Raw genomic sequence first — 13,931 nt, forward strand, 5'->3', positions numbered from 1 at the left:
ATGAGGGGTTTCATTTTTCCCCATAGATCCGAGTCAGGACACCGGACTCCATCGCACGATGCTGGAAATATAATAATTACCATACACACATATTCAACAGAACAGAAGTAGATAAAATATAGGGCTTACACACATTAAAAGGGCTGAATATTAGTCATTATGTCTGTCTTAGCCAATTCATATTATGTCCATAGACATCAGTTCAAAACTACAGCATAAATGACATGAAAGGTGACCTGTCAAAGTGGTCATTGTTATTTAGTGTAAAAATTGTTATTTAGTGTAAAATTACAATATACCTACTTTTAATACTGTTGATGAACCCATCACTGTTATACTGGAATCCCTTGTTCAACTGGGAAATCCCCACGCTCTTAGATTGGCTTTGAACAAAATTCTCGACGAAGCTGAACGAGACATCTGAGGCGCACGATAAATCACTTCCGGGTGTTTGCTTTGCTGCCATGTGGGTAAAACCTTGTTTTGGAGTTTGACCTTGGAGTCATGCAAAAATATTAAGAGAGGTCTATTGGTTATAGATTTGAAAGTTATGTGCATTACATTATTTAAACAAGAGTTTGCCACTAACGTGGCTATATCCCCCGCCCCTGTTGCAGAATTTATGACATAATTAAATCTAAACAGACCCTAACCTTTTTTAACCGAGGTGGAAATTGTAAAAAAAAGAAGAGTTTGGAACCAAAGTCCATCTTGCTGCCATGGAAACGTAAAAAATAAAAATTTCTAAAATTTCTAAATAGCAAAAGGCACCAGTTCAGCATGTACCTGACAAACCTGCAAAGTTTGATGAAAAAAATTGAACGGTTTATGAGTGATGCTCCGGAAACGAACCCTACACTTGCAGAACCTAAGTCCATCTTGCTGCCATGGAAACGTAAAAAAATATAAATTTCTAAAATTTCTAAATAGCAAAAGGCACCAGTTCAGCATGTACCTGACAAACCTGCAAAGTTTGATGAAAAAATATTGAACGGTTTATGAGTTATGCTCCGGAAACGAACCCTACACTTGCAGAACCTAAGTCCATCTTGTTGCGATGGAAACGTAAAAAATAAAAATTTCTAAAATTTCTAAATAGCAAAAGGCACCAGTTCAGCATGTACCTGACAGACCTGCAAAGTTTGATGAAAAATATTGAATGGTTTATGAGTTATGCTCCGGAAACGAAACGTGATGGACAGATGGATGGAGCCCGTTTCTATATCCCCCGCCAACTTTGTTGGGCGGGGGATAATAATTCATAAAAAACTTAATAAAGTTTGTTTTAAATAAAAATAAAGTAAGCTAAAACATTCCTATCGTCGGAAATTTAACGATTTTTCGACAAATATAAGATTTCATAAAATCCACATACCCATTTCTTTTTTATTTTCATTTGTTTACGTAGTCGGAACATTCTTTCAAAAAGAATTACAAATAATATCTGTCATCACAAATTTCCCGATGATAGTGGGTGTCCGCTCACTAATATGAGAAAATACCTCCGTTGTCGAAGCTTTGTATGAATATCACATACGTCGAAGGCTGCAATGTCAGTATACATGAAAAAAACTTATATTGTTTTACCAACATAAACTGCTACAAGGATCATGATTGGTCAAATTTAGGCACATGACCTAAGGCAGCCAATCAAATTACAGCAACGGTACTGTCCTCGTGTATGATAATTTTCAGACTTTGACAAAAGGTTTGGGATAAATCACGTTATTCTGAATGTTTCAAGCATGAAATTGCGATCTATATTAAAAATATAGAACTTGGTGGATGTATCGTGCTAGGTCACGAGCTGTGACAAAGATTTCATATGCATATATTTTGGCATTAAAAACATTGTGTCCTAGCCAAGAAATCGAGGCGACGAAAGCAGAGATGTCATTTGACAAGAGATCGCACGAAAAGATGGAAATAATAACTTAGATGTCAGTTTGGCAACTTTTAGATATATTTTGGTTGATTTTATTACTTTGTATAATATATTTAAAGATTTGCTTGAAACGTTTGCGTGAAAATTTTGTTGTTTGACATGTTTAATGAGGATCCGTTGTCAAAGTGTGTCCCAGAAATTTATTTTCCATAACATTGCGTGAAATAGTGAATAATTTTTTAATCTACTGATAAAAAATCATAAAATCAAATGTAATACGTATTTCAGACATTGTGAAATGTGATAAATTTAACAAGCATGAAATACTCATATCCCCCGCCAATATGACATGTCTGGTTGTGTCCAATGCATTATTAGCTCCTGTGAACTATGTTCACTGGGCCTTTTTGTAAATGGCCTAATTGCTGCACTAAAAAAAGTTATTACTGGTGTTGTTTTGACATCTGCAGTTTATGATAGAATATGTAAAAGTATTTGTAATGAGTAAGAATGAAACATATGGACAAACAACTTCTTTATTACAATTAGGATTGCTGGTTTCGGTGTAGGTTCTAACACCGTTATCAAGCAAGTGAAGTACAGAGTATGGTTGACAAGAAAATATATACAGAATAGGAAGTTAGTCAGTGAATGCAACAACCGTGTCCATGACACTTTTGGAGGAACATACACACAAGCAATGCAGAACTTACCAACAAGAAAGGAAATGTATTCAATACTGTGAGATGACATTATGTGCCAAGTTTGGTGAAGAAATATGGTACGGTTTTCAAGATCTGCTCCGGAAACCAGGACTACCGCCATTTTCAGTCTAAGTCAAAGTCGTTGCCATGGAAACTCGAAAAATAATTTCTTTAAAAATCCCAAACTATCAAAAGGTACCAGTTCACCACTAGACCTATCTATGTGCCAAGTTTGGTGAAGAAATATGGTACGGTTTTCAAGATCTGCTCCGGAAACAAGGACTACCGCCATTTTCAGTCTAAGTCAAAGTCGTTACCATGGAAACTAAAAAAATATTTTTTTTAAATCCCAAACTATCAAAAGGCACCAGTTCACCACTAGACCTATCTATGTGCCAAGTTTGGTGAAGAAATATGGTACGGTTTTCAAGATCTGTTCCGGAAACAAGGAAGCCAAAAGCCATACGCTTTTTCCGTGTCAGTGGATATCATGTGACCTAATGCATTCAAACAGCTGTTTTCTATCGATCTTGTTTACTGTTTGTAAGCTGCACTTGAGAACGAGGCTTGGTTTTTACGGTGAAAAGATCCCTCACTGTTAATGACTCCAGGAATATTCTGACATGTTGTTATTTTAACTGCTGCCTTTACAATATGTACTAAACATGCTAAATAGTTGTTTTATTTGTCGAAAGTTGGGATTGGCAAAAAGTAGGGGGGAATGGTAATTTTAAGAGTTGCCAGTCCACAAGGACTGGCAGTTTCAAAAGCCAGCGGGAACACCTTGTATGAAAAGTCACTGTTTGAGATCAACCAATCAGCAATCATGAAAGGAAAACATCTTCCCCATGCTTCTTTACCAATGAAAACAAATTTTGGAATTACAATACTCAAATAATAGCAAAGCTAGAGGTGAGTGCCTGTCATGTATAGGGAATACATATAGACAGCAGAGGAAGAGGAGAGTGCCTGTCATGTATAGGGAATACATATAGACAGCAGAGGAAGAGGAGAGTGCCTGTCATGTATAGGGAATACTTACAGACAGCAGAGGAAGAGGAGAGTGCCTGTCATGTATAGGGAATACATATAGACAGCAGAGGAAGAGGAGAGTGCCTGTCATGTATAGGGAATACTTAGACAGCAGAGAAAGAGGAGAGTGCCTGTCATGTATAGGGAATACTTAGACAGCAGAGGAAGAGGAGTGTACCTGTCATGTATAGGGAATACATATAGACAGCAGAGGAAGAGGAGAGTGCCTGTCGTGAATAGGGAATACTTAGACACCAGAGAAAGAGGAGAGTGCCTGTCATGTATAGGGAATACTTAGACACCAGAGAAAGAGGAGAGTGCCTGTCATGTATAGGGAATACTTACGGATAGCACAGGAAGAGGCAGTACAGTGGGGAGTGCTGGATGACAACATTGTAGCCTGTGTAGATGAGTAGAGTGGCCACTGTGCCCACCACCACAACCTTCACTAGCTGTACCAGCCAGAACAGTACACCCTTGTATGTCCGACTCCCGTACACCTGTAACATCAAACAGCTTCTGAACAAAAAACACAAACACAGCTGCAGCAAACAGGTTTTCTAGTAATGACTGTAATATGTTAACTGGTACTATTCTGTATATATACACAAAAACTATTACCTTTTCCTGAATGCCCTAAACCATGCAACCAGGTATTAATACAAGAGTTCTCAAAGGCTAATGTTTGGCCCCAGATCTACAGCAAATTACAGGTATTATCATCAATAATAATTAATGTTTTAGCTTTGCAATGGTGACTTGTATTTCACTAAAAATGGACCAATAAAGAGAAATGGTACTTGTTCCCTTTAATCATGCTAATACATAATTTAACATTAATACATTGATTGCATTCCTAAACTATCTGAATTAAAGGAAATAAAAACAGAGAAAACAATTTTGACAAAAGGAAACTTTTTTTTCCAAATTTTCCTGCAGGGCTCTTGGTTAAAATTGATGATAAATCCCTGTTCATTAAACATCAAATCAATGAAAGTAGCAAACTATTTCTTATCCAATATCATTTGCAGTCACAAAATACAAATACAATGTATTAATCTTAAATTTGGCTATCTTGTATGCAGCCTATTATATGTAACAGTATAATAACTCTCAGAAATCACTACTGTTGGTAATACGTCACAGCTGTAGAAGGTTTTTGTCTTGTAGTCTATCTGATCGTCAATAACCTGCGGCATTGTGGGAATGAAATGAATGAAAATATGATCTGAAGTAAAGGGTATTCTACAATAGAATCACTTGTCTTATACTTGAACAATTAATCCTCAAACTAACTCTGTCAGGTGTAATTGCTTGATCGCTTGTGGAAGCATGTATTGGATGATAATCACATCCCTGAATAAAAGGTATCATGATACGTGTCATATTTATGTATCATACACATCTTCTGGGGTTGTAAGTAGGATTTGTTGTTTGTTGGGACAAATCTCTGTAATTTACTACTATTTTAAGAGCATGAGTATCAGAATTATGTAAGAAATTATGGATCAATGAATTAACACCTGTCATGACTCAAAGCACTAAATGGTGGGACACAATCTATAAGTTTGGTTTGGTTTGTTTGTTGTCTAACGCAGCACTCAGCAATATTCCAGCTACATGACGGCGGTCTGTAAATAATCGAGTCTGGACCAGACAATCCAGTGATTGATATCATGAGCATCAATCCACCCAATTGGGATATGATGACATGCATCAACCACAATCTACAAGGGGCAAAATAATATTGGTAAATCTCTTATTTCAAACTATGATGACTGGTATATATATTACAACTGAGTAACTGCTTGCTTGATAGATGCATGGTAGATTTTCATTTGGCATATTTCTAGAGTCAGAATAAAAATTAAAAATTCAGATGTAAAAGGAAATTTTGATATAAAAGCAGTGATTTTGACACAAAAAGCTGTATACAGGTCAATGACTTGGACCCAAGAAATGTAAGAAGTCACTGGCAAAAGTCAGTAAGTCACTTAAACAAAGATGCCGGATGCAGTAAAATTTCGAAGTTAAATCAGTACTTTTTAAAAAATTGGGCAAAGCTTCCGCACACCCGGCTACCCGCCGGGTCTGGGAGCAATACTGCCATCAACTTCACCCCCCATCCCCCAGACACAAGGACAACTGAGTCTTGATTGGCACTATACTTTATGAGAGCATTAAAATCGATGGCTCCAAATCGATACCCTAGGTGGAATAATCCTTACTATTTACTATTTAATCATGAAATTATGACACATGTGACGCCTTGCTTAGCATTTCTATCAGTCAAAAGTCTGACAACTTAAACAAACCATCGGTCAAATAGAGAGTTTATCGGTCTATGACCGGTGACCGAGGGCCATCTGAAACCCTGAAAAGTAACATTCAAAATCAGTTGTTTAATTCGAAATGATATTTCTCCTTCAATTTTTTATAAAGGCACGGATATATACTAGCCTAATTATGGATCAGTGATAAAGGCCTGTCAAAGATGTCTGTGTGCTGCAAATTTTAAAACATTGAAGCCCAAGGTAGTATGAGAACCATTTGTTGAGATTTGGATGCTTGAATGCTTGGGATTATCGTGGGAAATAACACAAAGGCTGATAATAAAATAAGTTTGCATTATTTCATCGATGCGATATGTTAGCCCAGACTGACAGAATGCCTCACTGTTTTGTGACGTAGAAATACCGTGGCAATATTTTTCATGGCGTTTTCTCAGCTATCTTCCATCGTGACAATTCGTCTTTTAGTTGAAGACTCAACAAATATTGATATATTCTAAATTAATAATCACTTCAAATTATGCACTAGTTAAAAATATTCAGTTGTAAATAACAGTTTTTGAATGAAGGTACAACAGGGTAAAGCTTTAGCTTGGCTCCATCTCCACATGTCACCAGTTGTCACAGGTTAAATCTTTTCAAAAGGAGAGTTATTGCCCTTTGGAACAAAAAGATGCCCATTCGACAACCCAAGTTACATTCAAGTTTTATCACTTTTAGTTGTATTCAAAGCATGAAGCATTAACTTTCACAAGTGGCATGTCTTCTCAAGTTTGAGAAACCACTTGATAATGTAATACCACTAAAAACTTGATGGGGGAGGGTGTGCTAAACTAGCTTTGTTGTCTTGAAACCATAGATCAACTTTCAGGTTAAATATGAAGCTATTCCTCGCATTATGGATTCCATTGAAATGATTTATTGTTGTTCATATTATTGAAATTCTGGTTCTGACTCTGGTTTTGATTTCTTGCAGGGCTAAAGAAGCCGTTGAAGTGTTGCACTGGCCATGACCCTTTAGTAACTGGATGTCAAAGATTGCCCGTGCATCATGGAACATTGACGAAACAAGGGTTCCCTTCTCCATTTACCTCAGGTTACACCAGAGAGAGGATCCAAAACCATCCTGGCACACAAGAACTGAGAGAACCAGTGATGGCTGCTATCACACTGTCTTGAAGATTTCTAGCCTCTCCGAGGAAGAGGGAAAAATCTGTGATAACCTGCATTGCAGCTTACTGATCACAAACACCCTTCATAAACAACAGACAAATAACACCAAGTTGCTATCATAACAGGGGCAAGTGGAAATGAAAAGAGCATTCACTACCACCTGAGCCACTCTGCCTGAGGAACAATAGAGCATCAGCGGGGAACATCGGTGATCCCCGGAATGTGATAGGCTTGACTTGCATGTCAACTCCAACAAAGGTCGGGAATGTGTAACCCCATTATGTTGATGTAGTACACAGGTGACGAGTGAGCACAAAGTCTGTCAAGGAGACTCTGTCAAAGACATTAGACTCAAAGCACTATTAGGTCGGGCTGATCTCTGGCTATCCAAGGTTGGAGTCGACCCGATCTGGTAACATTCTGTGCCAATGTAAGGAGATGCAACAGTACTTGCCATTGGTGTACTGGTGTTTCCAGGCAGACCTTGTATCACAGGCAGTTTGACGGGGTATAGGTTTTAACAGCTAGTCTATATATTTAAACAAGGAGTCTATACATGTTTTATACATTCCCCCAGTTAAGTAAGTTAAGTATATCTATCTAAATATTCACAGTGCTGCCAATACAAATTACAACAGCAGTTGGGCTACCATTATTAACAGCACAGAGTCATGTGTGGGTCAGCGGCTTGTAATTAACGCTTAAGAATGGCCGGTTGGCCACTGAAGCTTAACATTGTTGATGAGGTGCAGGATACTGCAAACTGACTATATATGTAACGTAAAACAATACATGTCAGTCTGACAGTAGTATGCATTCTTTGAGTCGATCTTTGACCCTCGGACAGCGGCTAGGAAGGTTGGCCCTCTCGCGCCTCTGAGAGGCTAACTGCATGGATATGATGTAGCTGCAGACCATCATAAGATATATGTTGTGGACCCACAGACGGACTTGCGTTGTCAAAAGCAGAAGTATTCGGTAGAGCACCAACTTCTACCTCGGATACTTGAGATATATGTCGGGGTTGTGGATATATGTAGCCACCTGTTTTAAGGAACCAAGAGGCGATTCAAAGCTGTGTAAAGCTGAACTTCATGGACTGTGAGGGAGTTAAATTGTTTGATAGGCATTACTTAGAAGTTATCGGATGACAACAAGACACAATTTATGGATAGTCGACTTACAAACTTTTCTTTGGGGAGTAATTATTGCAGATGAGATTTATTCTATTGCTCTTTTCTCCAACAAGAGAGACAGGTAATCCTGTGGGTAAGGCATTTCCCCGAGGACTGGATGAAAAGGGAAGGGTCTCGTTCAACCACAGTTAATGCCCATGTCTAAGGGTGTCGACTCCCCACTTGTCCTTGAAAAGTTGTCCCCAATTTCTCCAGAACCCTTGGTGGAAGGTTGTAGCAGTACTCAGTATACATTTGGAATTACATCTCCCTCGTTGCCAGGCCTAACAGGAGGCACCAGAGGAGTCGTTTGAACCGTTCCCTCCTTGGCAACTACCCTGGTTGCCAGCACCCCTGATATTCATGGAGGACAAATATGACAACGGACCAGCCACGGGAGACAGACCATCAAGCGCAGCAGGAGAAATAGACAGGACCCCACACACAACAGGACACTCTAGGTGGAGGTATAAGAGATGCATGATGTGCTGAAGAAGTCAACTTCCTCCATTCTCTTTTGGTTTATGTACTAAAATAGATAGCAGAGGCACAAAATTACTTTAGTAAAGAAAGCCACAAAGAATTGTAGCACCCATAAAATAATAAAAACTCACGTCCAATTTGTAACAACAAAATGCAAATGAAATACAGAACATTACAACGTCCAATACAAACATTTCGAAAGCAGAAACTGCATCATTGTACAAGAGGACGTATCCAAACATTTTAAAGCAATATGTCCAGTAGATTTGCAAGTGAAGAGGATGATGTGCTTTTCAAGATACAAAGTCTTCTTGTGTTGTTTGTGGTAGCCATGAACATTTAGAACACGTCATGACTATGTCAAGGTGATCTTAAATTTTAATAAAATCTATACATTTCTTACATTTGTACACTTATCCTGCATTACTCCTTGAAGCATCAACTGCTTACCTTTTGACAGATGGTCTGGCTGAAGTTATAAAAAGTTGTTCTAATGAAGTCTGAAACCTGCCCTGACACAACTTGCCACGGGACTGAACTGAAGTGATGACGTCCCGGATCTTCATATTACTGCTTGTCACAATTTCATCTGAAGATATAGTGGGGAGGCAGGTCTCTGATGGAAAGGCCCTAAGATATTGTAATGCAGGATAAGTATGCAAATATGAAAAATATTCAGATCTTACTAAATTTTTCACTTATCCTGCATTACTCCTTAATGCATCTTTATCACACGGTACAGTGGAGGGCATACCTTCAGATGTAATTCCTCAATATAGATAAACCCTCATAACAAAAAAGTGTCGAAACCGTATCTCTTGTCATCTACGCAGATCTGTAATACTCACTCACTCAATCAGAAAGAAAACAAGAGTTGAGGATGTCCAGGTAAAAAACAGTCAGAGAAATTAGCATTAGCTAAGATCTAGAAACTGAATTACCAAGCGAAGGCATAAAGCCTAATAATCTCTCTAACAGGCATGCAAACACACCGCGAGTCAGGTAAGATTGGTTCCAAACAGGAGTAGTTCATTATTAGCGTCGGAGGTTGATTACGTGATGGGCTACAACCAAAGGGCTAAGGCTCTGCATGCCTTCGACATCTTCTAGTGCTACATCTCTCAGATAATGGCCTGAGAAGACAGTGTCAAACCTCCAAAAACATGATAAGTCTAATAGAGCAGTTTCTATGCAGAGCCAAGGTACAGGTGACGGCCCTTATCTGGTGAGGATTGATCGCTCTCAGTTGGCGATCTTGTATAACTGAAAGATGATGACGTGTAACCATAGAGATAGATGTCTGGGAGACGTGAATAAACAACCATTTTCGAGTGCCACACAGTCTTGGAATGACAGATGAACATTTGTAGTGCATGCACAGGGCACAGTAGTTCTTCTCTTCAGCACCCACAATCCTAAAGATAGGTGGAATGGTGAGGCAACGGTCTGGTTGTCCTGTAAGCTGACTCTTACTCTTAGCTATAGATCCCAACACAACCCGAGGTGAAGCGATCCATGAGTACCATCCTCAAAGCGTACACGAGTAATAGCGAGGGCATGTAACTCACTAACCCTTGCTGCTGTGGCTGGAGCCAAGAGAAAAATTGTCTTCTTGGTGAGGATAAAAAGGGATGATGTGTGTGGAGCGGCTCAAACGAAGACCCACGCACGCCCCAAAGTACACATTCAAATCCCAAGCCGAGGGTCGAAATCTGGCCTTGTTTGGACTCCACTGAACTGGAACCTGAGGAACATGTGGTCGTAGGGATGGATAGCTACATACAGGTATGCATCCTACAAGTTGAGACTGATCAGGGAATAAGGAGCGTTGATACTGCTCCTGAGTAGTCTCAAAGTTGTGAGGTGGTTGTAGAGCTTGTCGAACAAGAGAGATTGTGAATCATCCGCATCTTGCGGTAACCATGGTGCAGTAAGTTTAGTACGAAGGGGCCTGCCAAAACAATCCAGTTCTCCCAAAAGAGGCCCAGCTTCCCACCTACAGGGATGTCGACAATTGGGATTTTCAGAGGGTTCATTGCTTTTCTCTCTTGATCCCCGATGTGCTAAAGATCCTCACCCACAGTGTCTGGTTTGTACACCAGAATTAAAATGTAACTAGTGTTCACCTCTCTAATGAAGTTTTACAAGATACAGACAAGTAATCATATCGTTCATCAGTCCCTACAGCACGCTAAAAGGAGGTCATCATGAATCAGCCCTCTACATCGGGTTGGACTTTACCCAGCGTACAATCAACATTCTTTTGCCGATGCCGAGCACCAGGGCGCCAGGCTCTGAAGTAAGTTTGACACCTAGTTCTAGCTTTTAGGTGCTGCTGTCCGCTCCTGTGATGGTACCGGCTATGCCTTCCCTTGCATCTTACAGCGCTTCTCCTTGGCTGTCTACTCTGGCTGCTGCGACGATGACTGATGCCAGCCTTGTTGATGATGGCTGCATCTTCAGAGTTACCCTCTACACCTGCGCTTACCTCTGCACACAGCCAGTTACCAACTGTGCCTCCTGGTTTCCTGTCCATGTATGCGCAGCATTCGGCGCCTTACATAGATACGGCATGGATGCAATCAATCATGTAATCAAGGTGGCAGCAATCCAGCACCGACACCTGTGTATCAGCCGACAGCGCCACCGCCTCAGGCAACTTATGTCCCGCCAGCATCTCCATCAACACCAGTGCCTGCGACTTATCCAGCGTTGTTGGTCCAGCAGCAGACTTGTGCAGTATTATCTACACCTTCCCCGTCGCAACTACACCCATAGTAGGTTTGGATTCACCAGCCTCTACTTGGGTTCTCTCTCAGGATTCAGCGTCACCGGACGTCTCTTCTAAGCGATCATCTAGATCATCTCGGTCCAAGCGCCCCTGTGGAAGCCGCTCTCCTGTGTGTCGTACGCAATGCTGTCACTCAGTCATCAGAAGGTTCCATGGCCTGGGACTTTGATTCATTTGCTGAATGGGACACTCATCACAGCTTGGCCCAGATGCTAGATTGGACGGCGGACAGTCTGATCGCGGTAGCACCATCCCCAGGTCCCAAACCGAGCACGCTCGCTTGAGTGTTTGTCGATTTGGTAATGTTTGATGAACGTGCTCGGCTGGCTCCAAATAGCCGCGGAGCAGATCTCCTCAATGGGCAGAGCCGCGGCGTACGTTTGTGTCGTAGCCACTGCTCTAACCGAATGAGCCTTCAACTTGGTAGGGGGGTCCCTGCCTTGAAGGATGTACGAAGTACAGATAGTAGATACTATCCACCTGGAGATAGTTTGTTTGCTAGCAGGTGAGCCAGCCTTCCTACCGCCATAACAGCAAAATAGTTGATTGTCCTTACGGATACCCTTCTGGCCACAAAGTTGCGACTAAATTGGTCGCCATGGCGATCTAGTTTTGTATTTTGCGACTGGTATTTTCATGTCAGTCGCCAACTGGCTCCTTGTCTTTAATTAAGTTTGGTGACTAAATATCTCTTGTCATAAGATATTAAAAAAGATCATTTTTAATATAAGTGCGGTAACTTCAGTGAAAAAAATCTATATCAGAACATAATAACAATGACTAGATCACTGCTAGGCCATGTGTACTGTTTTCGCTTTCGATATGAAGCTCTATACCCGGAATGAAGGAAGCACTTTCCGTTATTAAGTAATGCAATAATGATGTTAAGAGTTTAGTACCCACGCATGCGCTGTACGACATCCGCCCGGGTGACAAGTATTTTTCCATATTTGAGCAAGTCAAAACAACAACAAATCGTGAATCGCAAATGATGAATACCGTATTTTCTTTAGTATAGTGCGCACCCCTCTCTAGCGGATTCAGTATTTTTTTGGGAAAAAAATTCGAATAGATCTACCAAGCGCAGAAAAAAAACTAGAAAGTGTTTTTACTCGTAAAAACATATGTCTCCCCCCACTCCCCTAACCCCCATTCATTCGTTTACTTCACGTTAAACCCCATCTCTTCATTCCCACCCTCCATTACTAAATAACAGAGACAAAAATAGAACTCCTAGAAATTTCAAACAACTAATGGGCACCACTTCAGGACTTGGTTAATATGTTACAACTTCATGAAATAATATTGAACAGTTTTTGAGTTATGGTCCGGAAACAAAGCTTACCCCCATTCAGAGTCTATGTTCAAGTTATCTCCATGGAAACGAGAAAAAATAAAAATGTCAAAAATCTCTAAATAGCAAAAGGCACCACTTCAGTGCTGGGTTAATGTGTATACCAAGTTTCGCGAAAAAATATTAAACGGTTTCTGAGTTATGGTCAGGAAACAAAGCTTACCCCCATTCAGAGCCTATGTTCAACTTATCTCCATGGAAACGAGAAAAAATAAAAATGTCAAAAATCTCTAAATAGCAAAAGGCACCACTTCAGTGCTGGGTTAATGTGTATACCAAGTTTCGCGAAAAAATATTAAACAGTTTCTGAGTTATGGTCAGGAAACAAAGCTTACCCCCATTCAGAGCCTATGTTCAACTTATCTCCATGGAAACGAGAAAAAATAAAAATGTCAAAAATCTCTAAATAGCAAAAGGCACCACTTCAGTGCTGGGTTAATGTGTATACCAAGTTTCGCGAAAAAATATTAAACGGTTTCTGAGTTATGGTCAGGAAACAAAGCTTACCCCCATTCAGAGCCTATGTTCAACTTATCTCCATGGGAACGAGAAAAAATAAAAATGTCAAAAATCTCTAAATAGCAAAAAGCACCACTTCAGTGCTGGGTTAATGTGTATACAAAGTTTCGCAAAAAAATATTAAACGGTTTCTGAGTTATGGTCAGGAAACAAGGCTTACCCCCATTCAGAGCCTATGTTCAACTTATCTCCATGGAAACGAGAAAAAATAAAAATGTCAAAAATCTCTAAATAGCAAAAGGCACCACTTCAGTGCTGGGTTAATGTGTATACCAAGTTTCGCGAAAAAATATTAAACGGTTTCTGAGTTATGGTCCGGAAACGGTGGGAAAACCGACGCCAACGCCGACGCCGACGCCGACGCCGACGCCGACGGGAACCGTGCCAAAAACAATATGTCTCCTTCCATTCTGGGGGAGACATAATTACACCGTAGATATATCTACCCCTTTAGCGAAGTCCGGCAAACGAACGGGTGATGAGAAACTCGGTCAGTACAAATTCGAAATTTGAGATAAAAAATC

General features: G+C 40.2%; 1 protein-coding gene across 3 annotated transcripts in view; it reads right to left on the bottom strand.

The window, feature by feature from the left end:
- LOC124114720 (transmembrane protein 39A-like) overlaps positions 1-13,931 on the bottom strand; it is an 80,227-nt gene that overhangs the window by 46,319 nt on the left and 19,977 nt on the right. For all 3 annotated transcript variants that reach the window (XM_046475428.2, XM_046475427.2, XM_046475429.2), the window contains exon 4: positions 3,967-4,121. In XM_046475428.2, coding sequence (XP_046331384.1) covers positions 3,967-4,121 — 155 coding nt within the window. The remainder of the gene's footprint in view (positions 1-3,966; positions 4,122-13,931) is intronic.

This window comes from Haliotis rufescens, unplaced genomic scaffold (genome assembly GCF_023055435.1).
Source record: "Haliotis rufescens isolate VD_foot unplaced genomic scaffold, xgHalRufe1.0.p SCAF_5, whole genome shotgun sequence".
In the NCBI taxonomy this organism is placed as follows: Eukaryota; Metazoa; Mollusca; class Gastropoda; order Lepetellida; family Haliotidae; genus Haliotis; species Haliotis rufescens.